Source organism: Callionymus lyra, chromosome 13, assembly GCF_982586985.1.
Source record: "Callionymus lyra chromosome 13, fCalLyr1.hap1.1, whole genome shotgun sequence".
Classification (NCBI taxonomy): Eukaryota; Metazoa; Chordata; class Actinopteri; order Syngnathiformes; family Callionymidae; genus Callionymus; species Callionymus lyra.
Window position 1 is genome coordinate 1,922,765 of NC_141830.1, and position 27,002 is coordinate 1,949,766.

Genomic DNA, 27,002 nt, shown 5'->3' on the forward strand with positions numbered 1-27,002 from the left:
ACCTCTCACCGTCTTCCAGAAAATCGGCGGCGAGATCGCAGCCCACGAGGCGACCGTGGAGGAGATGAGGAGAAGGAACGTGAACAACCTGCCTCCTCCAGCCACGGAGGGGAAAGCAGCGAGAGGAGGAACCATGTTGGACCTTCTCCAGGTAACACTGCCACCTGCCGGACAGTCTCGCGCACTGCACTCACTGGTAGAATAGAATCAGAAGTTAGCAGCTGCTCGTGTTCGCTGTCGTCCTGAAGTCGTTCTTCACCGGTTCATGATTGAAGGAACATCTTCTCTTTATAATGTGATCGTTCAGAAGCTTCTCGACACAGAGGATTCAACCTTACAAGAGAAGAACTAGAAAAACAAGAAAAATAACAAGAAAGGTGCAGTTAAATATTTATCTTGGTGTGTTCTTGTTGTGGAGTCTGATGGCAGCAGGGAGGAAGGACCTACGGTACCTCTCCCTCACACACCTGGGATGGAGCATCCTATCACTGATGGAGCTCCTCAATGCCCTCAGTGTGTGCTGGAGAGGGTGAGACAAGTTCCTCCTCATGGAGCCCAGCTTGCTCCGTATCCTCCTCCCAGACACTTCCTCCACAGGATCCAGGGGGCGCCCTAGGACGTAACCGGCCTTCTCACTCATTTTCAATAGTTTACAGGTTTATATTTGACACAAACTTGACTTAAACAAGTATTTTGACGTGTCAATAAAACTACCTTCAGTTATAATCAATAATTCATGTTATTCTTTCTGTGGCGACGATAACAAACGATCGATTGATGCAGAACTTTCCATCTTCTATGATGTTCTTCACAGAGAAAACTGCGAGAAGTTTCCACAAAGTTCCAGCTCTTCCAGAAGCCGGCCAACTTCGAGCAACGCATGCTGGACTGCAAGAAGGTTCTGGACGGAGCCAAGGCCGAGCTCCACGTTCTGGAGGCCCCGGATGTGGAGCCGCAGAAGATCCAGACCCACCTCAACGGATGCATGGTGAGGACCTGGTGAGGACCTTCTCACTCGTGCACGGAAGGATCAACGTGTCTGCGATTGTTCGTAGAAACTCTACAAGCTGCTGAGTGAGGTGAAGCTGGAGGTGGAGACGGTCATCAAGACGGGTCGACAGATCGTCCAGAAGCAGCAGACCGAGAACCCCAAGGCCATGGACGAGCAGCTCACGGCGCTCAAGCTTCTCTACAACGACCTGGGAGCTCAGGTGAAGGTCGCCTCACACACCTGTGCACGAGCACCGGCGACAATGATTCCGTGTTGGGGTTCACAGGTCACGGAGGGGAAGCAGGACCTGGAGAAGACCCTGAGTCTGGCGCAGAAGTTCCAGAAGGAGAGCGACTCGCTGCAGGACTGGCTGACGCCGGCCGAGGCTCAGCTGCAGCAGAAGAACGGCAGCGGAGACATGCCTGCGGACATCCACGCCGAGGTCGTCTGGGCCAACGTGAGTGCAGGAACCCACCTTCACAAAATTTGAAGCTTGAGCAGCAACACCTGAGAGTCACATCGTTGACGCTCACTTTGACGTGTTTTAGTTCGTGATCTTGAAACAGACGTGTGGTATTTTAAGGCTGATATTTCTTGGTTTCTAGTCACCTATTTTGTGAGTGTCTTAAAAAATAAATGCACATGAAACATTTCCAGTTATGGCCAGTAGGGGGTGCTGAAAGAGCGCTTTAACTGGTTCAAAACCATCTCTCCTGCTGGTGAACTGAACTCATCACCGGTTCTGTCCCAGGGTCTGCTCAAGGAGTCCGAGCGCCGCAAGGCCGACCTCTCGGGTCTGACCGAGACCAGCGCCGGCCTGCAGGCGCTGATCGAGGGCAGCGAGGCGCCGCTGGAGCAGAAAGTGTCGGGTCTGAAGGAATCCTGGGATCGGGTTCACACCTGGACCGAAGACTGGCTGAGCGCCGTCCTCGTGAGTCCAAGAGTTTCTTCTTATTCGTTAGAACTGTTTACAGTGAGAAGCATCTGCGAGATCCACGACGACCTTTGACCCTGAGACAACACAAGGGTTCCCCAGATATTGGGGAGTCACTGTCCTGATGCTGATCCTGATTTATTGCATCAAAAATAATGAGAAAATAGAACTAACTTTGAACATGTAATAGTCGTGAATGTCGTGTAACCGTCTCTCCAGAGTCACCAGAACGAGGTGGACATCTTCGACGAGAACGTGGCTCACATCAGCACCTGGCTCTACCAGACCCAGATCCACCTGGACGAGGCCGAGCGCCGCTCGCCCGCCGACAGGGAGAAGACCGTGAAGGTAGCGAAGAAGCAAGAGTGTCGCCACAACGATTGGTGTATTTGTACAACTGTGTAGTACCTTATTAGGCTGAAGCTTTGTATCTTCACAACTGTGTAGTACCTTATTAGGCTGAAGCTTTGTACCTTCACAACTGTGTAGTACCTTATTAGGCTGAAGCTTTGTACCTTCACAACTGTGTAGTACCTTATTAGGCTGAAGCTTTGTACCTTCACAACTGTGTAGTACCTTATTAGGCTGAAGCTTTGTACCTTCACAACTGTGTAGTACCTTATTAGGCTGAAGCTTTGTACCTTCACAACTGTGTAGTACCTTATTAGGCTGAAGCTTTGTATCTTCACAACTGTGTAGTACCTTATTAGGCTGAAGCTTTGTACCTTCACAACTGTGTAGTACCTTATTAGGCTGAAGCTTTGTATCTTCACAACTGTGTAGTACCTTATTAGGCTGAAGCTTTGTACCTTCACAACTGTGTAGTACCTTATTAGGCTGAAGCTTTGTACCTTCACAACTGTGTAGTACCTTATTAGGCTGAAGCTTTGTACCTTCACAACTGTGTAGTACCTTATTAGGCTGAAGCTTTGTACCTTCACAACTGTGTAGTACCTTATTAGGCTGAAGCTTTGTACCTTCACAACTGTGTAGTACCTTATTAGGCTGAAGCTTTGTACCTTCACAACTGTGTAGTACCTTATTAGGCTGAAGCTTTGTATCTTCACAACTGTGTAGTACCTTATTAGGCTGAAGCTTTGTACCTTCACAACTGTGTAGTACCTTATTAGGCTGAAGCTTTGTATCTTCACAACTGTGTAGTACCTTATTAGGCTGAAGCTTTGTACCTTCACAACTGTGTAGTACCTTATTAGGCTGAAGCTTTGTACCTTCACAACTGTGTAGTACCTTATTAGGCTGAAGCTTTGTACCTTCACAACTGTGTAGTACCTTATTAGGCTGAAGCTTTGTACCTTCACAACTGTGTAGTACCTTATTAGGCTGAAGCTTTGTACCTTCACAACTGTGTAGTACCTTATTAGGCTGAAGCTTTGTATCTTCACAACTGTGTAGTACCTTATTAGGCTGAAGCTTTGTACCTTCACAACTGTGTAGTACCTTATTAGGCTGAAGCTTTGTACCTTCACAACTGTGTAGTACCTTATTAGGCTGAAGCTTTGTACCTTCACAACTGTGTAGTACCTTATTAGGCTGAAGCTTTGTACCTTCACAACTGTGTAGTACCTTATTAGGCTGAAGCTTTGTACCTTCACAACTGTGTAGTACCTTATTAGGCTGAAGCTTTGTACCTTCACAACTGTGTAGTACCTTATTAGGCTGAAGCTTTGTATCTTCACAACTGTGTAGTACCTTATTAGGCTGAAGCTTTGTACCTTCACAACTGTGTAGTACCTTATTAGGCTGAAGCTTTGTATCTTCACAACTGTGTAGTACCTTATTAGGCTGAAGCTTTGTACCTTCACAACTGTGTAGTACCTTATTAGGCTGAAGCTTTGTACCTTCACAACTGTGTAGTACCTTATTAGGCTGAAGCTTTGTACCTTCACAACTGTGTAGTACCTTATTAGGCTGAAGCTTTGTACCTTCACCACTGTGTAGTACCTTATTAGGCTGAAGCTTTGTACCTTCACAACTGTGTAGTACCTTATTAGGCTGAAGCTTTGTACCTTCACAACTGTGTAGTACCTTATTAGGCTGAAGCTTTGTACCTTCACAACTGTGTAGTACCTTATTAGGCTGAAGCTTTGTACCTTCACAACTGTGTAGTACCTTATTAGGCTGAAGCTTTGTACCTTCACAACTGTGTAGTACCTTATTAGGCTGAAGCTTTGTACCTTCACAACTGTGTAGTACCTTATTAGGCTGAAGCTTTGTACCTTCACAACTGTGTAGTATTAGACTGCAGCTGAAGTTGTGGACCTGAGATGAGATCCTACAGATGAAAACTAGCTTTTTACTGGTCATTTTTCTACCTTTGCGCTTTGACACATGACCACAAGGGGGCAGTATAATCCTGCATCGACCACATGAGCGTTTGAGCTTCTTTTAATACGTTAAATATTTGTATTTAACAATAAGGTTGTGTTTTTATTTAGTGTTTCGTGCTTCGAGTAAACAGTAAAACGTTTTTTTAATTTCCCTACAGAACAAAATTGCCTTTTTGTTTCCAGTCGTCCTCTCGGTTCTTTCCTTTTTTTTTTATCCTTTTAGCTGTAATTTCATCTTCTTTTGGTGCAGTTTGTCGACGACATTTTCTTAACTAAGGACCTGCTTTTGTGTTTGTCAACGTATTTTTTTTAAGGGAAATGATCAGGAAACATGGATGTAAAACATTCGGAATAATCCGACCATCTGGATCCACCGAACTTTTGAAGGATGTGTCACTATGTGGTGGAGACGCTTGACACTCATTGCTGCTGATGGTATTTTAAATGATGAACATAGGTTTTGTATGATACAGTTAATCTATAGGCAGAAGGTTCTTTGGTCTGAGCTGTTGATGGTTGATGGTTGAACCATGTGACATCATGAACCATGTGACATCATGAACCATGTGACATCATGAACCATGTGACATCATGAACCATGTGACAGGAAGGTCAATGGTGGATTCGTTAGGTTGTTAATAATTGCTCTCACAGCAGAACCAGGAGTTCTGAAGACGGACTAAAGGTTCTATTAAACCACAATCGTGTTGTTTTTAGCCAGTGCCGTTCTCTTGAGACCACTTTGTCTTCAAAAGCATCTTCTGGCTCAAGGTCTTCAGATGTTCCTCAGCTGATCTTCTCACATGTATGATCCGAGCGATGAAGCTCACGCACACACAGAGATGAAGATCCTCTCCTCTCTGCTCTGGTCCTTCAGAGGATGTTGGAGGAACTCGAAGACATCGGTCTCCGCGTGGACAACGTGCGAGACCAGGCGGTGATCCTCATGACCAGCAGGGGGCCGGCCTGCCGCGAGGTGGTGGAGCCCAAACTGACCGAACTCAACTGCAACTTCGACAAGGTGTCGCAGCACATCAAGACGGCTCAGGTGCGAAGACGAGTCGGAAACCTACCACCTTCACGGGCGTTCCAACCATCTTCTTGAAACCTTCTCGAACCTTCCCAGATGATCAGCAGCTTGGAGTCCAGCGGAGTCGAGTTGAACCAGATGGAGCCGAGACTCCCGTCTCAGGTGGCGTCGACCAAAGCGGACTTTGTCCAGAGTCAGGCTCGGGCCACTGAGCTGCTGCTGGTGGAGGTCCAGGACGAGCTGAAGGTTCTGCACGAGCAGCAGGACGTCGTGAACACGGACGACGACAAGGTGCGACGTTTACTTTACATCGACCACGACGAGATTCAAGGTCGTGCATGTTGTAGATGCAACAATATTATGTTTATTTAAACCGTACGTTGATTATTAAACTGAAAGAATTAAGGCTCAGGAGGAAATGTTTATTTCAGCAGGCTCTTAACATCCTCAGTAAAAACTGAACTAAGATAATAAAGAGGTGGATTTACAAGAGAAGATAACAGGTGCTCTAGATGTGAGATAATACAACATAACCTACAACAATACCTACAGTCGACGAACTACAAATGATTCTCTGTCTTACATTCTTGTATCAACATCGACTGACTTCGTTAATCCCTAAATCACGTTCAACTCTCGCGAGATCGGCAAATCTCACCCAAGATGGCCTTCAAAATAAAAGAAAGTGAATAAGAAAAACATTAAATCCGCCTCAGACTTCACAATAATACAGATACTACTCATTGGAATAACTACTTCAACTACTACTTCCACTACTACTAATCCAACTACTTCTTGACTGACACAATTTAAACACATTCTTGTGACGACAAGTTTGAACTTTGTTTTATTTATTTAACTTTTGGTTGATTTGGATTTTGAGTGTAAAATAGTTCAAACATCTTTGTTGTTCATTGGAATAACTACTTCAACTACTACTTCCACTACTACTACTTCAACTACTACTTCAACTACTACTAATCCAACTACTTCTTCCACTACCAGTTCCACTGCTACTAATTCCACTACTACTACTTCCGGTACTACCAATTGTGTGAATGCTGCTCATTCCACTACTACTTCCACTACTACTACTTCCACTACTACTTCCACTACTACTACTTCAACTACTACTTCCACTACTACTAATCCAACTACTTCTTCCACTACCAGTTCCACTTCTACTAATTCCACTACTACTACTTCCGGTACTACCAATTGTGTGAATGCTGCTCATTCCACTACTACTTCCACTACTACTACTTCCACTACTACTTCCACTACTACTACTTCAACTACTACGTCCACTACTACTACTTCAACTACTACTTCCACTACTACTAATCCAACTACTTCTTCCACTACCAGTTCCACTTCTACTAATTCCACTACTACTACTTCCGGTACTACCAATTGTGTGAATGCTGCTCATTCCACTACTACTTCCACTACTACTACTTCCACTACTACTACTTCAACTACTACGTCCACTACTACTACTTCAACTACTACTTCCACTACTACTAATGCAACTACTTCTTCCACTACCAGTTCCACTTCTACTAATTCCACTACTACTACTTCCGGTACTACCAATTGTGTGAATGCTGCTCATTCCACTACTACTTCCACTACTACTACTTCAACTACTACGTCCACTACTACTACTTCAACTACTACTTCCACTACTACTAATCCAACTACTTCTTCCACTACCAGTTCCACTTCTACTGATTCCACTACTACTACTTCCGGTACTACCAATTGTGTGAATGCTGCTCATTCCACTACTACTTCCACTACTACTACTTCCACTACTACTTCCACTACTACTACTTCAACTACTACGTCCACTACTACTACTTCAACTACTACTTCCACTACTACTACTCCAACTACTTCTTCCACTACCAGTTCCACTTCTACTAATTCCACTACTACTACTTCCGGTACTACCAATTGTGTGAATGCTGCTCATTCCACTACTACTTCCACTACTACTACTTCCACTACTACTTCCACTTCTACTACTTCAACTACTACGTCCACTACTACTACTTCAACTACTACTTCCACTACTACTAATCCAACTACTTCTTCCACTACCAGTTCCACTTCTACTAATTCCACTACTACTACTTCCGGTACTACCAATTGTGTGAATGCTGCTCATTCCACTACTACTTCCACTACTACTACTTCCACTACTACTTCCACTACTACGTCCACTACTACTACTTCCACTACTACTTCCACAACTACTACTTCCACTACTACTAATCCAACTACTTCTTCCACTACCAGTTCCACTTCTACTAATTCCACTACTACTACTTCCGGTACTACCAATTGTGTGAATGCTGCTCATTCCACTACTACTTCCACTACTACTACTTCAACTACTACTTCCACAACTACTACGTCCACTACTACTACTTCAACTACTACTTCCACTACTACTAATCCAACTACTTCTTCCACTACCAGTTCCACTTCTACTAATTCCACTACTACTACTTCCGGTACTACCAATTGTGTGAATGCTGCTCATTCCACTACTACTTCCACTACTACTACTTCCACTACTACTTCCACTACTACTACTTCAACTACTACGTCCACTACTACTACTTCAACTACTACTTCCACAACTACTACTTCAACTACTACTTCCACTACTACTAATCCAACTACTTCTTCCACTACCAGTTCCACTTCTACTAATTCCACTACTACTACTTCCGGTACTACCAATTGTGTGAATGCTGCTCATTCCACTACTACTACTTCAACTACTACTTCCACTACTACTACTTCAACTACTACTTCCACTACTACTAATCCAACTACTTCTTCCACTACCAGTTCCACTTCTACTAATTCCACTACTACTACTTCCGGTACTACCAATTGTGTGAATGCTGCTCATTCCACTACTACTTCCACTACTACTACTTCAACTACTACTTCCACTACTACTACTTCAACTACTACTTCCACTACTACTAATCCAACTACTTCTTCCACTACCAGTTCCACTTCTACTAATTCCACTACTACTACTTCCGGTACTACCAATTGTGTGAATGCTGCTCATTCCACTACTACTTCCACTACTACTACTTCAACTACTACTTCCACTACTACTACTTCCACTACTACTTCCACTACTACTACTTCCACTACTACTTCCACTACTACTACTTCAACTACCACTTCCACTACTACTACTTCCACTACTACTTCCACTACTACTACTTCCACTACTACTTCCACTACTACTACTTCAACTACTACTTCCACTACTACTACTTCCACTACTACTACTTCAACTACTACTTCCACTACTACTACTTCCACTACTACTTCCACTACTACTACTTCAACTACTAATTCCACTACTACTACTTCAACTACTACTTCCACAACTACTAATTCCACTACTACTACTTCAACTACTAATTCCACTACTACTACTTCCACTACTACTTCCACTACTACTACTTCAACTACCACTTCCACTACTACTACTTCCACTACTACTTCCACTACTACTACTTCCACTACTACTTCCACTACTACTACTTCAACTACTACTTCCACTACTACTACTTCAACTACCACTTCCACTACTACTACTTCCACTACTACTTCCACTACTACTACTTCCACTACTACTTCCACTACTACTACTTCAACTACTACTTCCACTACTACTTCCACTACTACTACTTCAACTACTACTTCCACTACTAGATAGTAGTAGTGGAAGTAGTAGTTGAAGTAGTTATTCCAATGAACAACAAAGATGTTTGAACTATTTTACACTCAAAATCCAAATCAACCAAAAGTTAAATAAATAAAACAAAGTTCAAACTTGTCGTCACAAGAATGTGTTTAAATTGTGTCAGTCAAGAGCAGGATCTGAAGGTCAAACTAATCATCAACACAAAGACTCACAGGATTGTTTTACTATTTCAAGCATCGGTTTATTTCCCCGACAGATGGACGAGGACAAGGCCCGAGTAGAGACTCTGCTGCGGCGAGGAGAAGATCTTCTGCAGCAGACGACGGACGAGGTCCAGCGCGAGGAGCTGAGACTCATGCTGCTGCGACTGCAGAGTCAGTTCTCGGCTCGGAGGGTGAGTCGCACACGAGGCACCACAACGACGACAACCGTCGACGCACTGAAGACACAAACCAGCAGCAACAGAAATGAACCGTTTGCAACAAAAAACACGAAGAAATTCTACGTTTACAAAAGAATAAATGAACAATTTGAAAACACAAACATAATGGGAACCAGAAAAGAGTGCATTCCCGGACGAAAATGCAGTGTGAATGCTGAGCAGCATTGAGCAGCATTCACACAATTGGTAGTACCGGAAGTAGTAGTAGTGGAACTAGTAGAAGTGGAACTGCTAGTGGAAGAAGTAGTTGGATTAGTAGTAGTGGACGTAGTAGTTGAAGTAGTAGTAGTGGACGTAGTAGTTGAAGTAGTAGTTGTGGAAGTAGTAGTAGTGGAAGTAGTAGTGGAATGAGCAGCATTCACACAATTGGTAGTACCGGAAGTAGTAGTAGTGGAATTAGTAGAAGTGGAACTGGTAGTGGAAGAAGTAGTTGGATTAGTAGTAGTTGAAGTAGTAGTAGTTGAAGTAGTAGTTGTGGAAGTAGTAGTAGAAGTAGTAGTAGTGGAAGTAGTAGTGGAATGAGCAGCATTCACACAATTGGTAGTACCGGAAGTAGTAGTAGTGGAACTAGTAGAAGTGGAACTGCTAGTGGAAGAAGTAGTTGGATTAGTAGTAGTGGACGTAGTAGTTGAAGTAGTAGTAGTGGACGTAGTAGTTGAAGTAGTAGTTGTGGAAGTAGTAGTAGTGGAAGTAGTAGTGGAATGAGCAGCATTCACACAATTGGTAGTACCGGAAGTAGTAGTAGTGGAATTAGTAGAAGTGGAACTGGTAGTGGAAGAAGTAGTGGAAGTAGTAGTTGAAGTAGTAGTAGTTGAAGTAGTAGTTGTGGAAGTAGTAGTAGAAGTAGTAGTAGTGGAAGTAGTAGTGGAATGAGCAGCATTCACACAATTGGTAGTACCGGAAGTAGTAGTAGTGGAACTAGTAGAAGTGGAACTGGTAGTGGAAAAAGTAGTTGGATTAGTAGTAGTGGAAGTAGTAGTGGAAGTAGTAGTGGAATGAGCAGCATTCACACAATTGGTAGTACCGGAAGTAGTAGTAGTAGTGGAATTAGTAGAAGTGGAACTGGTAGTGGAAGAAGTAGTTGGATTAGTAGTAGTGGAAGTAGTAGTTTAAGTAGTAGTAGTGGAAGTAGTAGTGGAATGAGCAGCATTCACACAATTGGTAGTACCGGAAGTAGTAGTAGTGGAACTATTAGAAGTGGAACTGGTAGTGGAAGAAGTAGTTGGATTAGTAGTTGTGGAATTAGTAGTGGAAGTAGTAGTTGTGGAACTGGTAGTGGAAGAAGTAGTTGGATTAGTAGTAGTGGAAGTAGTAGTAGTGGAAGTAGTAGTGGAAGTAGTATTTGAAGTAGTAGTAGTGGAAGTAGTAGTGGAAGTAGTATTTGAAGTAGTAGTTATGGAAGTAGTAGTAGTGGAAGTAGTAGTTTAAGTAGTAGTTGAAGTAGTATTAGTGGAAGTAGTATTTGAAGTAGTAGTGGAAGTAGTAGTTGTGGAAGTAGTAGTGGAAGTAGTAGTTGAAGTAGTAGTAGTGGAAGTAGTATTTGAAGTAGTAGTTGTGGAAGTAGTAGTTGAAGTAGTAGTTGAAGTAGTAGTAGTGGAAGTAGTATTTGAAGTAGTAGTTGTGGAAGTAGTAGTTGAAGTAGTAGTTGAAGTAGTAGTAGTGGAAGTAGTAGTTGAAGTAGTAGTTGAAGTAGTAGTAGTGGAAGTAGTATTTGAAGTAGTAGTAGTGGAAGTAGTTGTTGAAGTAGTAGTTGAAGTAGTAGTAGTGGAAGTAGTATTTGAAGTAGTAGTTGTGGAAGTAGTAGTAGTGGAAGTAGTAGTGGAATTAGTAGTAGAAGTAGTAGGTTACAGTGGAAGGAGTTGAAAGTTGAGTTGAAGAGTTTCCCCATTGAAATGAAAAGGGTAGAAAAAGAGGAATAAAAGAAAGAATGGAAGAGATAAAAGAGAACTTTTCCACAGACTACACACAAACCATATCTAAACAAAGAGAAAAACTCAAATTTCATGTCACCTCTGGGTTTTGAACCCGGGACCTCAGTCATTGAGAGCGAGAGTCAAACCACTAGACCAGACTAGAAAAAGGGGTAGAAAAAGTGGAATAAAAGAAAGAGGGGAAGAGATAAAAGAGAGGTAGAACATAGCCTGAATGACTGGAACGAGCTGAATTGATCAAAGTTTGAACGGTTCAAATCGGATGAAATTTGTGGAAGCGGAACAAAGTTTAGGTCAGAAGACGGAAGAGGAAAAAGAAAAAAAAGAATAAAGAGAAATGCTTCCCAGCATTCACACAATGATCCTTCCCAGATACAAAACTAATAGACTCAGGGACTCATACATATGTATCTTGACATTCTATTCTACGTTAGTCTTTGAATCCTTATTTTTCTGTGATCTATGTTCTTTATCTTTAGACTTAGATCGTATCATCTTGTTCTTTCTCTTTATTTCTCTTTGTTCTTATTTTCTTTTTATGAATACTTGCTGTATTGCTGTGTCTCATTGGAAAAAGACTAAAGTTCTACCTCACCTAACATAATAACAATAAATGAATTAATGAATAGATGAATATAAATGAAGATGAAAGCACTTGCAAAGTAAACAAACAAAATGCAAGTCTTCTAAACATCACTGTGACCTCTGACCTGGTGCGAGTCTGACCACGAGCTACCGTAATGACCGCCATACGAGTTTCCTCCAACGTGGTCTTTGTTCCAGGAGTCCACGTGGGTTCGCCTCCGACGACTGGAGACCACCGTGGACCCGTCCTCGTCCATCACCTTCACGGATGAAGCCAGCGACTCCTACCACAAGGTAGATCTGCTGAGACTGTGCTGGAGATCATCTCATGACCTTCACTCTTCGCTCCAAAGGGAACGTCCACGGACGTGATCCGCCGCAGTCCTGCGCTCTCGTCCTCCGACTACCTGCTGGACATCAACAAGGTTCTTCTGGCCATGGCCGACAACGAGCTGCTGCTCAACTCGTCGGAGCTCAGCGGAGGTCTGTACGAAGACTTCTCCAGCCAAGAGGACACGCTCCGGGTAAGTGTGAGGACACCAGTGTTCTGGAGAGAGTTCTTCAAGAGTGTCAGTTCAAGACCCCTTTAGAACACCTTGAGATCAGTTTAACAACCGTCTCAAGGGTCTTAGCATGTTGTTCTGAACTGTTGTTGTTGTTGCGGTTGTTGTGGTTGTTGCTTTTATTGTGGTTGTGGTTGTTGCTTTTATTGTGGTTGTGGTTGTTGCTTTTATTGTGGTTGTGGTTGTTGCTTTTATTGTGGTTGTTGTTGCGGTTGCTGTGGTTGCGGTTGCTGTTATTGTAGTTGTGGTTGTTGTTGCGGTTGCTGTGGTTGTGGTTGTTGTTGTTTTTGTTGTGGTTGTTGTTGTTGTTGCTGCTTGCTTTGTTGTTTCTGTTTTTGCTGCTGCTGTTGTTGTTGCTGCTGTTGTTGCGGTTGTGGTTGCTGTTATTGTAGTTGTGGTTGTGGTTGTTGTTGTTGTTGCGGTTGTTGTGGTTGTTGTGGTTGCGTTTGTGGTTGTGGTTGTTGCTTTTATTGTAGTTGTGGCTGTGGTTGTTGTTGCGGTTGCTGTGGTTGCGGTTGCTGTTATTGTGGTTGTGGTTGTTGCTTTTATTATGGTTGTTGTTGTTGTTGCGGTTGCTGTGGTTGCGGTTGCTGTGGTTGTTGTTGTTGTTGCGGTTGCTGTGGTTGCGGTTGCTGTGGTTGTTGCGGTTGTTGCGGTTGCTGTGGTTGTTGTTGTTGCTGTTGTTGTGGTTGCGGTTGCGGTTGCTGTTGTTGTGGTTGTTGTTATTGTGGTTGTTGTTGCGGTTGTTGTGGTTGCGTTTGTGGTTGTTGTTGTTGTGGTTGTTGCTTTTATTGTAGTTGTGGTTGTTGTTGCGGTTGCTGTGGTTGCGGTTGTGGTTGTTGTGGTTGTGGTTGCTGTTATTGTAGTTGTGGTTGTTGTTGTTGCGGTTGTTGTGGTTGTTGTGGTTGTGGTTGTTGCTTTTATTGTGGTTGTGGTTGTTGCTTTTATTGTGGTCGTGGTTGTTGTTGCGGTTGCTGTGGTTGCGGTTGTTGTTGCTGTTATTGTAGTTGTGGTTGTTGTTGCGGTTGCTGTGGTTGTTGTTATTGTTGTTGTGGTTGTTGCTTTTATTGTAGTTGTTTTTGCGGTTGTGGTTGTTGTGGTTGTGGTTGCTGTTATTGTGGTTGTTGTTGCGGTTGTTGTGGTTGTGGTTGTTATTGTTGCTGTTATTGTAGTTGTTGTTGTGGTTGTGGTTGCTGTTATTGTAGTTGTTGTTGTTGCGGTTGTTGCGGTTGTTGTTGTTGCTGTTATTTTAGTTGTTGTTGTGGTTGTTGTTGTTGCTGTTATTGTAGTGGTTGTTGAACCGTCAACGTGTCCTTGGTTTCATCAGGACGTTTCCACCCGTTTCTCTCCGTTTGCGTTTCTCTCAGAACATCCAGGAGAACCTGGAGCGTCTGGGCGATCACGTGACCGCCATCCACGAACGCCACCCGGACGCCATCCAGGCGGCGACGCCCGCCGAGGTCACCCAGATCGGAGACTCGCTGTCGCAGCTGAACGCCGAGTGGGATCGCGTGAACCGCCTGTACAACCACCGCAAAGGGTCAGTCCGGGCTTCTTCTCCAGGGAGTCGATGGCACGCTTGTTGACTCGCAGACGACCCTGGGCGTCAACAAACCACTTATTTCGCTGATCCACAACAACAACAACCACAACCACAGCAACCGCAACAACAACCACAACTACAATAAAAGCAACAACCACAACCACAAACGCAACCACAACAACTGCAACAACAACAACAACAACCACAACCACAGCAACCGCAACAACAACCACAACTACAATAAAAGCAACAACCACAACAACAACCACAACAACCGCAACCACAACCACAGCAACCGCAACAACAACCACAACTACAATAAAAGCAACAACCACAACCACAAACGCAACCACAACAACTGCAACAACAACCGCAACCACAACCACAGCAACCGCAACAACAACCACAACTACAATAAAAGCAACAACCACAACCACAAACGCAACCACAACAACTGCAACAACAACAACAACCACAACCACAGCAACCGCAACAACAACCACAACTACAATAAAAGCAACAACCACAACAACAACAACCACAACCGCAACCACAGCAACCGCAACAACAACCACAACTACAATAAAAGCAACAACCACAACCACAGCAACCGCAACAACAACCACAACTACAATAAAAGCAACAACCACAACAACAACAACCACAACCGCAACCACAGCAACCGCAACAACAACCACAACTACAATAAAAGCAACAACCACAACCACAAACGCAACCACAACAACTGCAACAACAACAACAACCACAACCACAACCACAGCAACCGCAACAACAACCACAACCACAACAACAACCACAACAACCGCAACAACAACAACAACCACAACCACAGCAACCGCAACAACAACCACAACTACAATAAAAGCAACAACCACAACCACAACCACAACAACTGCAACAACAACAACAACCACAACCACAACCACAGCAACCGCAACAACAACCACAACTACAATAAAAGCAACAACCACAACCACAAACGCAACCACAACAACTGCAACAACAACCACAACCACAACCACAGCAACCGCAACAACAACCACAACTACAATAAAAGCAACAACCACAACAACAACAACCACAACCGCAACCACAACCACAGCAACCGCAACAACAACCACAACTACAATAAAAGCAACAACCACAACCACAACAACCGCAACAACAACAACAACCACAACTCTGGGCTTCCATACGTTTCCACTGAACGCGTCTGAAACTTCTGCTGGAAACTGATAGAATCGTGTTAATATAACAACAATAATATCTACGTTCCTCACGCTGGAGATTATTTCGAGTTTTAATGGAGGTCAAGCTTTCTTATCAGACGCCGGAGATGATTAATTCATGTCCAGAATCCACAAACTCTGGTCCAGTTTTTACCAATTTCCTGGCGGTTCAAATCAATCAAGTCCATTAGAGTCATGAATGTTGTTGTCCAGGCTCTGGTGTGAGATGATGTTTCCGTGAGAACATCTCCGTCCATGGAGAGCAGGTGTGAAGTGTGTGATTCTCGTGTGCAGGAGCTTCGACTGCGCCGTCGAGGAGTGGAGACACTTCCACTGTGACATGAACGACCTCGGCCAGTGGCTCGGAGACGCCGAGAACCTGCTGTCGGGAAGCGTCGGCCCTGAGGGACAACTGGACCTGGACTCGGCCTGTCGGCACCAGGAGGTCAGTGATGATGATGATGAAGATGATCCTGAAGATGATCCTGAAGATGATGATGATGGTGATGAAGATGAAGATGAAGATGAAGATGAAGATGATGATGAAGATGAAGATGATAACGGTGATGATGATGATGATGATGAAGATGGTGAAGATGAAGATGATAACGGTGATGAAGATGATGAAGATGATAACGGTGATGATGATGATGAAGATAATGAAGATGATGATGCAGATAATGAAGATGATAACGGTGATGAAGATGATGATGAAGATGATCCTGAAGATGATGATGATGGTGATGAGGATGAAGATGATAATGAAGATGATGATGATGATGATGATGAAGATAATGAAGATGATAACGGTGATGAAGATGATGATGAAGATGATAACGGTGATGATGATGAAGATAACGGTGATGAAGATGATGATGATGATGAAGATAATGAAGATGATGAAGATGATAACGGTGATGATGATGATGATGAAGATGGTGAAGATGAAGATGATAACGGTGATGAACATGATGAAGATGATAACGGTGATGATGATGATGAAGATGATGATGAAGATAATGATGATGATGAAGATAATGAAGATGATGATGAAGATAATGATGATGATGAAGATAATGAAGATGATAACGGTGATGAAGATGATGATGATGTGAAGAGGATGAAGATGATGATGATGAAGCTGATGATGAAGATAATGAAGATGATGATGAAGAAAATGGTGATGATAACGGTGATGATGATGATGATGAAGATAACGATGATGAAGATAATGAAGATGATAACGGTGATGAAGATGATGATGAAGATGATGATGATGGTGAAGAAGATGATGATGAAGATGATAACGGTGATGAAGATGATGATGAAGATAACGATGATGAAGATGATGATGATGATGAAGATAATGAAGATGATAACGGTGATGATGATGATGATGGTGAAGATGAAGCTGATGATAAAGATGATGATGAAGATGATGATGATGAAGATAATGAAGATGATGATGAAGATAATGAAGATGATAACGGTGATGATGATGATGATGATGGTGAAGATGAAGCTGATGATGAAGATGATGATGAAGATGATGATGAAGATGAAGATGATGATGAAGATAATGAAGATGATGATGAAGATAATGAAGATGATAACGGTGATGATGATGATGATGGTGAAGAAGAAGATGATGATGAAGATAATGAAGATGATAACAGTGATGATGATGATGGTGATAAATCAATCCACCATATTTATAAAAGTCTGGCTGCACTCGATGTGCCTATTAAACAGTTTTATTGCTCTTCGGTGAAGAAGAAATCATTTAGTTTAGTCTTAAGTTATGAAGAATTAATGAGCTTTATTTACGAGTCCCTGCCCCAGCAGACGTCTGGCAGCATCTGACCCTGCAGAGAACATGTGCCTCCAGGAGAGAACATCTGTCTCCAGCAGAGAACATCTGTCTCCAGCAGAGAACATGTGTCTCCAGCAGAGAACATGTGTCTCCAGGAGAGAACATGTGTCTCCAGCAGAGAACATGTGTCTCCAGCAGAGAACATGTGTCTCCAGCAGAGAACATGTGTCTCCAGCAGAGAACATGTGTCTCCAGCAGAGAACATGTGTCTCCAGGAGAGAACATGTGTCTCCAGCAGAGAACATGTGTCTCCAGGAGAGAACATCTGTCTCCAGGAGAGAACATGTGTCTCCAGCAGAGAACATGTGTCTCCAGCAGAGAACATGCGTCTCCAGCAGAGAACATGTGTCTCCAGGAGAGAACATGTGTCTCCAGGAGAGAACATGTGTCTCCAGCAGAGAACATGTGTCTCCGGGAGAGAACATGTGTCTCCAGGAGAGAACATGTGTCTCCAGGAGAGAACATGTGTCTCCAGCAGAGAACATGTGTCTCCAGGAGAGAACTTGTGTCTCCAGCAGAGAACATGTGTCTCCAGGAGAGAACATGTGTCTCCAGGAGAGAACATGTGTCTCCAGGAGAGAACATGTGTCTCCAGCAGAGAACATGTGTCTCCAGGAGAGAACATGTGTCTCCAGCAGAGAACATGTGTCTCCAGCAGAGAACATGTGTCTCCAGCAGAGAACATGTGTCTCCAGCAGAGAACATGTGTCTCCAGGAGAGAACATGTGTCTCCAGGAGAGAACATGTGTCTCCAGCAGAGAACATGTGTCTCCAGGAGAGAACATGTGTCTCCAGCAGAGAACATGTGTCTCCAGGAGAGAACATGTGTCTCCAGGAGAGAACATGTGTCTCCAGGAGAGAACATGTGTCTCCAGCAGAGAACATGTGTCTCCAGCAGAGAACATGTGTCTCCAGCAGACCTTCTCACCGTTTGTCTTCTTCTGCAGGAGCTGGAGGACGGTGTGTCCAGTCACCAGCTCACCATGGTGGGTCTGGCTCGCACCGGGGAGAAGATCATCGGTCAGTTGTCCTCGCCTGACGCATCTCTGCTGGAGCAGAAGCTGGACGGCCTGAGTCAGCGCTGGCATGGCGTCCACCGGCAGGTGCTGGACAGGAAGCGCAGGTAACCATGGGAACGCCAGTCAAAGAACCGCGGGTGTCAATCAAATCACCTGAAAAACACTGATTTTAACGCATCTGTCGTCTCGTGTGTTGTAAACGAACGAGCGTGTTGTAAACAAACGAGCGTGTAGTAAACAAACGAGCGTGTTGTAAACAAACGAGCGCGTAGTAAACAAACGAGCGTGTTGTCAACAAACGAGCGCGTTGTAAACAAACGAGCGTGTTGTAAACAAACGAGCGTGTCGTAAACAAACGAGTGTGTTGTAAACAAACGAGCGTGTAGTAAACAAACGAGCATGTAGTAAACAAACGAGTGTGTTGTCAACAAACGAGCGCGTTGTAAACAAACGAGAGTGTTGTAAACAAAACGAGCGCGTTGTAAACAAACGAGCATGTTGTAAACAAACGAGCGTGTTGTAAACAAACGAGCGTGTAGTAAACGAACGAGCGTGTTGTAAATGAACGAGCGCGTAGTAAACAAACGAGCGTGTTGTCAACAAACGAGCGTGCTGTAAACAGACGAGCGTGTAGAAAAACAAACGAGCGTGTAGTAAACGAACAAGCGTGTAGTAAACGAACGAGCGTGTCGTAAACGAACGAGCGCGTAGTAAACAAACGAGCGCGTAGTAAACAAACGAGCGTGTAGTAAACGAACGAGCGTGTAGTAAATGAACGAGCGTGTCGTAAACTAACGAGCGTGTAGTAAACGAACGAGCGTGTAGTAAATGAACGAGCGTGTCGTAAACGAACGAGCGTGTAGTAAACGAACGAGCGTATAGTAAACGAACGAGCGTGTTGTAAACGAACGAGCGTGTTGTAAACGAGCGAGCGTGTTGTAAACAAGCGAGCGTGTTGTAAACGAACGAGCGTGTTGTAAACGAACGAGCGTGTTGTAAACAAACGAGCGTGTTGTAAACAAACGAGCGTGTTGTAAACAAATGAGCGTGTTGTAAACAAATGAGCGTGTAGTAAACGAACGAGCGCGTAGTAAACAAACGAGCGTGTAGTAAACGAACGAGCGTGTTGTAAACAAACGCGCGTGTTGTAAACAAACGAGCGTGTTAAAAACAAACGAGCGTGTAGTAAACAAATGAACGTGTAGTAAACAAACGAGCGTGTTGTAAACAAACGAGCGTGTCGTCAACAAACGAGCGTGTAGTAAACAAACGAGCGTGTAGTAAACAAACGAGCGTGTCGTAAACGAACGAGCGTGTAGTAAACGAACGAGCGTGTAGTAAACGAACGAGTGTGTTGTATACAAATGAGTGTGTCGTCAACAAACGAGCGTGTTGTAAACGAACGAGTGTGTAGTAAACGAATGAGTGTGTTGTATACAAATGAGTGTGTAGTAAACAAACGAGCGTGTAGTAAACAAACGAGCGTGTAGTAAACAAACGTGCGTGTCGTAAACAGAGGAGCGTGTCGCAAACAAACGAGCGTGTCGTCAACAATCGACCGTGTTGTAAACAAACGAGCGTGTTGTAAACAAACGAGCGTGTCGTCAACAATCGACCGTGTTGTAAACAAACGAGCGTGTCGTAAACAAACGAGCGTGTAGTAAACAAACGAGCGTGTAGTAAACAAACAAGCGTGTCGTAAACAAACGAGCGTGTCGTAAACAAACGAGCGTGTCGTAAACAAACGAGCGTGTTGTCAACAAACGAGCGTGTTGTCAACAAACGAGCGCGTAGTAAACAAACGAGCATGTTGTCAACAAACGAGCGCGTAGTAAACAAACGAGCGTGTTGTAAACAAACAAGCGCGTAGTAAACAAACGAGCGTGTTGTCAACAAACGAGCGCGTAGTAAACAAACGAGCGTGTTGTCAACAAACGAGCGCGTAGTAAACAAACGAGCGTGTTGTAAACAAACGAGCGCGTAGTAAACAAACGAGCGCGTAGTAAACAAACGAGCGCGTAGTAAACAAACGAGCGCGTTGTAAACAAACGAGCGCGTTGTAAACAAACGAGCGCGTAGTACACAAACGAGCGTGTTGTCAACAAACGAGCGCGTAGTAAACAAACGAGCGTGTAGTAAACAAACGAGCGCGTTGTAAACAAACGAGCGCGTAGTAAACAAACGAGCGCGTAGTAAACAAACGAGCGTGTAGTAAACAAACGAGCGTGTTGTAAACAAACGAGCGTGTAGTAAACAAACGAGCGTGTTGTAAACAAACGAGCGTGTTGTAAACAAACGAGCGTGTAGTAAACAAACGAGCGTGTTGTCAACAAACGAGAGCGTAGTAAACAAACAAGCGTGTAGTAAACAAACGAGCGTGTTGTAAACAAACGAGCGTGTAGTAAACAAACGAGCGTGTAGTAAACAAACGAGCGTGTAGTAAACAAACGAGCGTGTAGTAAACAAACGAGCGCGTAGTAAACAAACGAGCGTGTTGTAAACAAACGAGCGTGTAGTAAACAAACGAGCGTGTTGTAAACAAACGAGCGCGTAGTAAACAAACGAGCGTGTTGTAAACAAACGAGCGCGTTGTAAACAAACGAGCGCGTAGTAAACAAACGAGCGTGTTGTAAACGAACGAGCGTGTAGTAAACAAACGAGCGCGTAGTAAACAAACGAGCGCGTAGTAAACAAACGAGCGCGTAGTAAACAAACGAGCGCGTAGTAAACAAACGAGCGCGTAGTAAACAAACGAGCGTGTAGTAAACAAACGAGCGTGTTGTAAACAAACGAGCGTGTAGTAAACAAACGAGCGTGTTGTAAACAAATGAGCGTGTAGTAAACAAACGAGCGTGTTGTCAACAAACGAGAGCGTAGTAAACAAACAAGCGTGTAGTAAACAAACGAGTGTGTTGTAAACAAACGAGCGTGTAGTAAACAAACGAGCGTGTTGTAAACAAACGAGCGTGTAGTAAACAAACGAGCGTGTTGTAAACAAACGAGCGCGTAGTAAACAAACGAGCGTGTTGTAAACAAACGAGCGCGTTGTAAACAAACGAGCGTGTCGTAAACAAACGAGCGTGTCGTAAACAAACGAGCGCGTCGTAAACAAATGAGCGTGTTCTGTGTTTAAAGATTGTGTTTATAATTCAGTTAAAGTCTCTTCACTGACAGAATAGATTCCTGAAGTTATCTCGACGTCAATCTGTCTCTGGCACCGATTTAAATGGAAATGTAGGACGAGATTGTAATCTGTGTGTGTGTGTCCGGTGTGTTTGTGTGTGTGTGTGTGTCCGGTGCGCGTGTGTGTGCGTGTGCGTGTGCGTGTGTGTCCGGTGTGTGTGTGTGTGTGTGTGCGTGTGTGTCCTGTGTGTGTGCGTGTGTGTGTGTGTGTGTGTGTGTGTGTGTGTGTGTGTGTGTGTGTGTGTGTGTGTGTGTGTGTGTGTGTGTGTGTGTGTGTGTGTGTGTGTGTGTGTGTGTGTGTGTGTGTGTGTGTGTGTGTGTGTGTGTGTGCAGGCTCGCCGGAGAAGACCCGCTGATGTCGGACCTCCTGAGGAGGAGCGAGGACTTGTCTCTGTGGCTGGATCAGGCCGACAAGACTCTGAGTCGTCTGCCCGTCGCTGCGAGTGACAGGAGCCTGAAGGAACTGAAGGTACAGGAGCTCAGAAAGAACTGAATGTACAGGAGCTCAGACACTGAATGTACAGGAGCTCAGAAAGAACTGAAGGTAAAAGGGGCTCAGAAAGAACTGAAGGTACAGGAGCTCAGAAAGAACTGAAGGTACAGGAGCTCAGAAAGAACTGAAGGTACAGGAGCTCAGACACTGAAGGTACAGGAGCTCAGAAAGAACTGAAGGTAAAAGGGGCTCAGAAAGAACTGAAGGTACAGGAGCTCAGAAAGAACTGAAGGTACAGGAGCTCAGAAAGAACTGAAGGTACAGGAGCTCAGAAAGAACTGAAGGTACAGGAGCCTGAAGGAACTGAAGGTACAGGAGCTCAGAAAGAACTAAAGGTACAGGAGCTCAGAAAGAACTGAAGGTACAGGAGCTCAGAAAGAACTGAATGTACAGGAGCTCAGAAGGAACTGAAGGTACAGGAGCTCAGAAAGAACTGAAGGTACAGGAGCTCATAAGGAACTGAAGGTACAGGAGCTCAGAAAGAACTGAAGGTTCTTCACGTTCCTTATGTTCCTTATGTTCTTTATGTTCTTTATGTTCTTCATGTTCTTCATGTTCTTTATCTTCTTTATGTTCTTCACGTTTTTTATGTTCAATGTCATTTCCTTCTTCTTCTCATCTTCATTTTGATCTACTGTTCTTTTTCTTCGTTTCCTTCTTCCTTCATCACTGTTTTTATCTTTTTTTTTGTTTTCCTTCATTTTCTTTTTCTTCGGCTTCATCTCCTTTCTTTTAATATTTTCTTTTCATCTTCTTTCACAGACTGTCTTGATCTTCTTCTCCGTCTCCTTTATTCATTTTTCTTCATCCTCCTCAAATTGTCCTTCAAACATTTCTGGTGTTTGTAGTGTCAACCTCAGTGTCTTCTTCTAACTTCTAACTTCTGAGGGTCTAAACATCTCAGCTGTGATGTCACTGTCCTCTTGGTCCTCCCCGTCTGCACTCTTCTCTTCGCCTCTATCGTTCAGCTTCTCTCACTCTTCATTCTTCTCACCTGCTCCGAGTGTTTGAACCACATCTTCTCGTCGAAGGACTTGGCTCTGGACTTGGACTCTCAGAACGAGCGCCTGGGCTGGTTGAACAAACACGCTCCTCAGGTTCTGTCCGGCCCGAGCGTCAGTCCTCACAGCCGGGAGCAGCATGTGGCCAAGTTGAGGGGCGTCAACATCAAGTGGAGTCAGGTGAGGTCGCGGTCGAGGTCCTGCGTCATCGTCTCTTCATTCATCTCCACCTGCGCAGGTGACCCACGGGCTGCTGGACAAGGTGGCCGAGGTGGAGGCCGACCTGCAGAGCCACGGACAGTTCCAGGACAAGATGGACCGACTGACCGACTGGCTGGTCATCACGCAGCAGACCATCGTGACCCGAGGCCTGAGCCAGAGCCAAGCACAGGTGCTCCGCGTGTGACCCCTGACCTTTTCGACCTCTCTCTCTGAACCTCGTTGACCTCCACAGGACCTGGAGTTCTCCATGAAGGACCGGAAGAGGGACCTGGAGGACCTGTTGGCTCAGTCCATCGAGCTGCAGAGACGGCAGCAGTTGACGCCTCAGGAGAAGGTTGGTTGACGTTCATCTTCTCATAGGAACTTAAGACTTGGACAGTGAGGAGCCTGAAGACTGGTGAACATGATGATGTCTGCAGATGAACATCGAGCAGCTCGCCGGCGACTGGAAGGCTCTGGACGCTCGACTGCGAGAGACTCTGCAGCCGCCGGCGTCTCCGTGGCTTCAGCAGCAACACCTGCAGCACCAGCAGCTCGGTGGGTTCCAACCGCGGTCGTGTCACCTGACGCTCGCCTGTCGGTCACCTGTCGCTCACCTGTCGCTCATCTGTCGCTCACCTGACGCTCGCCTGTCGGTCACCTGTCGCTCACCTGAGCGTCACTCACCTGTCGCTCACCTGAGCGTCACTCACCTGTCGCTCACCTGTCGCTCCCCTGTCGCTCACCTGTCGCTCACCTCTCGCTCACCTGACCCTCGCCTGTCGCTCACCTGTCGCTCGCCTGTCGCTCGCCTGTCACTCACCTGTGGCTCACCTGTTGCTCGCCTGTCACTCACCTGTGGCTCACCTGTTGCTCACCTCTCGCTCACCTGACCCTCGCCTGTCGCTCACCTGTCGCTCACCTGTCACTCACCTGTGGCTCACCTGTTGCTCACCTCTCGCTCACCTGTCACTCACCTGTGGCTCACCTCTCGCTCACCTGTCACTCACCTGTGGCTCACCTGTTGCTCACCTCTCGCTCACCTGACCCTCGCCTGTGGCTCACCTGTCGCTCGCCTGTCACTCACCTGTGGCTCACCTGTTGCTCACCTCTCGCTCACCTGACCCTCGCCTGTCGCTCACCTGTCACTCACCTGTGGCTCACCTGTGGCTCACCTGTTGCTCACCTCTCGCTCACCTGACCCTCGCCTGTCGCTCACCTGTCGCTCGCCTGTCGCTCGCCTGTCGCTCACCTGTCGCTCCCCTCTCGCTCACCTGTCGCTCACCTCTCGCTCATCTGTCGCTCACCTGAGCGTCGCTCACCTGGGACTGACCTGACGCTCACCTCTCGCTCACCTGTCGCTCCCCTCTCGCTCACCTGTCGCTCACCTCTTGCTCCCCTCTCGCTCACCTCTCGCTCACCTGAGCGTCGCTCACCTGTCGCTCACCTGACGCTCACCTCTCGCTCACCTGAGCGTCACTCACCTGTCGCTCACCTGAGCGTCACTCACCTGTCGCTCACCTGAGCGTCACTCACTTGTCGCTCACCTGAGCGTCACTCACCTGTCGCTCACCTGAGCGTCGCTCACCTGTCGCTCACCTGTCGCTCACCTCTTGCTCACCTATCACTACCCTGTCGCTCGCCTCTTGCTCACCTGTCACTCACCTGTCGCTCACCTGTCGCTCCCCTGTCGCTCCCCTGTCGCTCGCCTCTCGCTCACCTGTCGCTCGCCTCTCGCTCACCTGTCGCTCGCCTCTCGCTCACCTGTCGCTCACCTGTCGCTCACCTCTCGCTCACCTGTGGCTCACCTGTGGCTCACCTGTCGCTCACCTGTCGCTCACCTCTCGCTCACCTGTCGCTCACCTGTCGCTCACCTGAGCGTCACTCACCTGTCGCTCACCTGACGCTCACCTGTCGCTCACCTGTCGCTCACCTGACGCTCACCTGTCGCTCACCTGACGCTCACCTGTCGCTCACCTGTCGCTCACCTGTCGCTCACCTGTCGCTCACCTGACGCTCACCTGTCGCTCGCCTCTCGCTCCCCTGTCGCTCACCTGTCGCTCATCTCTCGCTCACCTGACGCTCACCTGACGCTCACCTCTCGCTCACCTGTCGCTCACCTCTGCTCACCTGTCGCTCACCTGTCGCTCACCTCTGCTCACCTCTGGCTCACCTCTGGCTCACCTCTCACTCACCTGCTGCTCATCTGCCGCTCACCTGACGCTCACCTCTCGCTCACCTGTCGCTCGCCTCTCGCTCACCTGTCGCTCACCTGTCGCTCACCTGACGCTCACCTGTCGCTCACCTCTCGCTCACCTGACGCTCACCTGTCGCTCACCTCTCGCTCACCTGACGCTCACCTGACGCTCACCTCTCGCTCACCTGTCGCTCCCCTCTCGCTCACCTGTCGCTCACCTGAGCGTCACTCACCTGTCGCTCACCTGAGCGTCACTCACCTGTCGCTCACCTGAGCGTCACTCACCTGACGCTCACCTGAGCGTCACTCACCTGACGCTCACCTCTCGCTCACCTCTCGCTCACCTGTCGCTCCCCTCTCGCTCACCTGAGCGTCACTCACCTGTCGCTCACCTGAGCGTCACTCACCTGTCGCTCACCTGAGCGTCACTCACCTGTCGCTCACCTCTCGCTCACCTGTCGCTCACCTGTCGCTCCCCTCTCGCTCACCTCTCGCTCACCTGTCGCTCACCTGTCGCTCCCCTGTCGCTCACCTGTCGCTCCCCTGTCGCTCACCTGTCGCTCACCTGTCGCACCCTCCAGTGGCGTCCGTGCCCTCGGCCGTGCAGATGGCCAGCCTGGTGAGCGAGGACCCCCGACACCTGACCCCCCACAGCCCCGAGAGCGTGGCCCCCACAGACCTCAACGAGACGGCCACAGAGCTGGCAGACTGGCTGCTGCTCATCACACAGATGCTCAAGTCCAACATCGTGACTGTGGGCGACACGGAGGAGATCAGAGCCACCATGGGACGACTGCAGGTACCAGGGTGTGGATGAAGATGAAGATGGTGATGATGATGATAGTGATGATGATGATGATGATAGTGATGATGAAGATAGTGATGATGATGATGATGATGATAGTGATGATGATGATGATGATGATGATAGTGATGATGATGATGATGAAAATAGTGATGATGATGATGAAGATGATAGTGATGATGATGAAGATGATAGTGATAGTGATGATGATGATGATAGTGATGATGAAGATTGTGATGATGATGATGATAGTGATGATGATGATGATGAAGATAGTGATGATGATGATGATGAAGATGATAGTGATGATGATGAAGATGATAGTGATGATGATGAAGATGATGACGAAGATGATGGTGGTGATGAGGATGATGAGGAAGGTGATGAAGATGATGATGGTGGTGATGAGGATGATGAGGAAGGTGATGAAGATGATGATGATGATGGTGACGAAGATGAAGATGATGGTGATGGTGGTGATGAGGATGATGAGGAAGGTGATGAAGATGATGATGATGATGGTGACGAAGATGAAGATGATGATGGTGATGGTGGTGATGGTGATGGTGATGATGAAGATGAAGATGATGATGATGACAAAGATGATGAAGATGAAGATGATGATGATGGTGACGAAGATGAAGATGATGATGGTGATGAAGATGATGACGATGGTGATGATGATGATGAAGATGATGAAGATGATGGTGATGAAGATGATGAAGATGATGAAGATGATGATGATGATGATGTTAATGATGTTGATGAAGATGATGATGATGGTGAAGATGAAGATGAAGATGGTGATGATGATGATGAAGATGATGAAGATGATGATGATGATGAAGATGATGGTGATGATGAT

The 27,002-nt window shown here is 45.9% G+C and overlaps 1 protein-coding gene across 5 annotated transcripts in view; it reads left to right on the forward strand.

Moving 5' to 3' along the window:
- The window catches only part of utrn (utrophin), a 262,181-nt gene that overhangs the window by 82,661 nt on the left and 152,518 nt on the right, over window positions 1–27,002 (forward strand). For all 5 annotated transcript variants that reach the window (XM_087805312.1, XM_087805309.1, XM_087805311.1 and 2 more), the window contains 20 exons: window positions 20–151; window positions 815–988; window positions 1,056–1,211; window positions 1,278–1,448; window positions 1,743–1,922; window positions 2,145–2,273; window positions 5,151–5,321; window positions 5,400–5,594; window positions 9,308–9,445; window positions 12,208–12,303; window positions 12,363–12,533; window positions 13,940–14,112; window positions 15,660–15,810; window positions 18,186–18,361; window positions 21,774–21,909; window positions 22,965–23,114; window positions 23,173–23,325; window positions 23,389–23,490; window positions 23,576–23,693; window positions 25,914–26,131. In XM_087805312.1, the coding sequence (XP_087661438.1) occupies window positions 20–151; window positions 815–988; window positions 1,056–1,211; window positions 1,278–1,448; window positions 1,743–1,922; window positions 2,145–2,273; window positions 5,151–5,321; window positions 5,400–5,594; window positions 9,308–9,445; window positions 12,208–12,303; window positions 12,363–12,533; window positions 13,940–14,112; window positions 15,660–15,810; window positions 18,186–18,361; window positions 21,774–21,909; window positions 22,965–23,114; window positions 23,173–23,325; window positions 23,389–23,490; window positions 23,576–23,693; window positions 25,914–26,131 (3,090 nt within the window). The remainder of the gene's footprint in view (window positions 1–19; window positions 152–814; window positions 989–1,055; window positions 1,212–1,277; window positions 1,449–1,742; window positions 1,923–2,144; window positions 2,274–5,150; window positions 5,322–5,399; window positions 5,595–9,307; window positions 9,446–12,207; window positions 12,304–12,362; window positions 12,534–13,939; window positions 14,113–15,659; window positions 15,811–18,185; window positions 18,362–21,773; window positions 21,910–22,964; window positions 23,115–23,172; window positions 23,326–23,388; window positions 23,491–23,575; window positions 23,694–25,913; window positions 26,132–27,002) is intronic.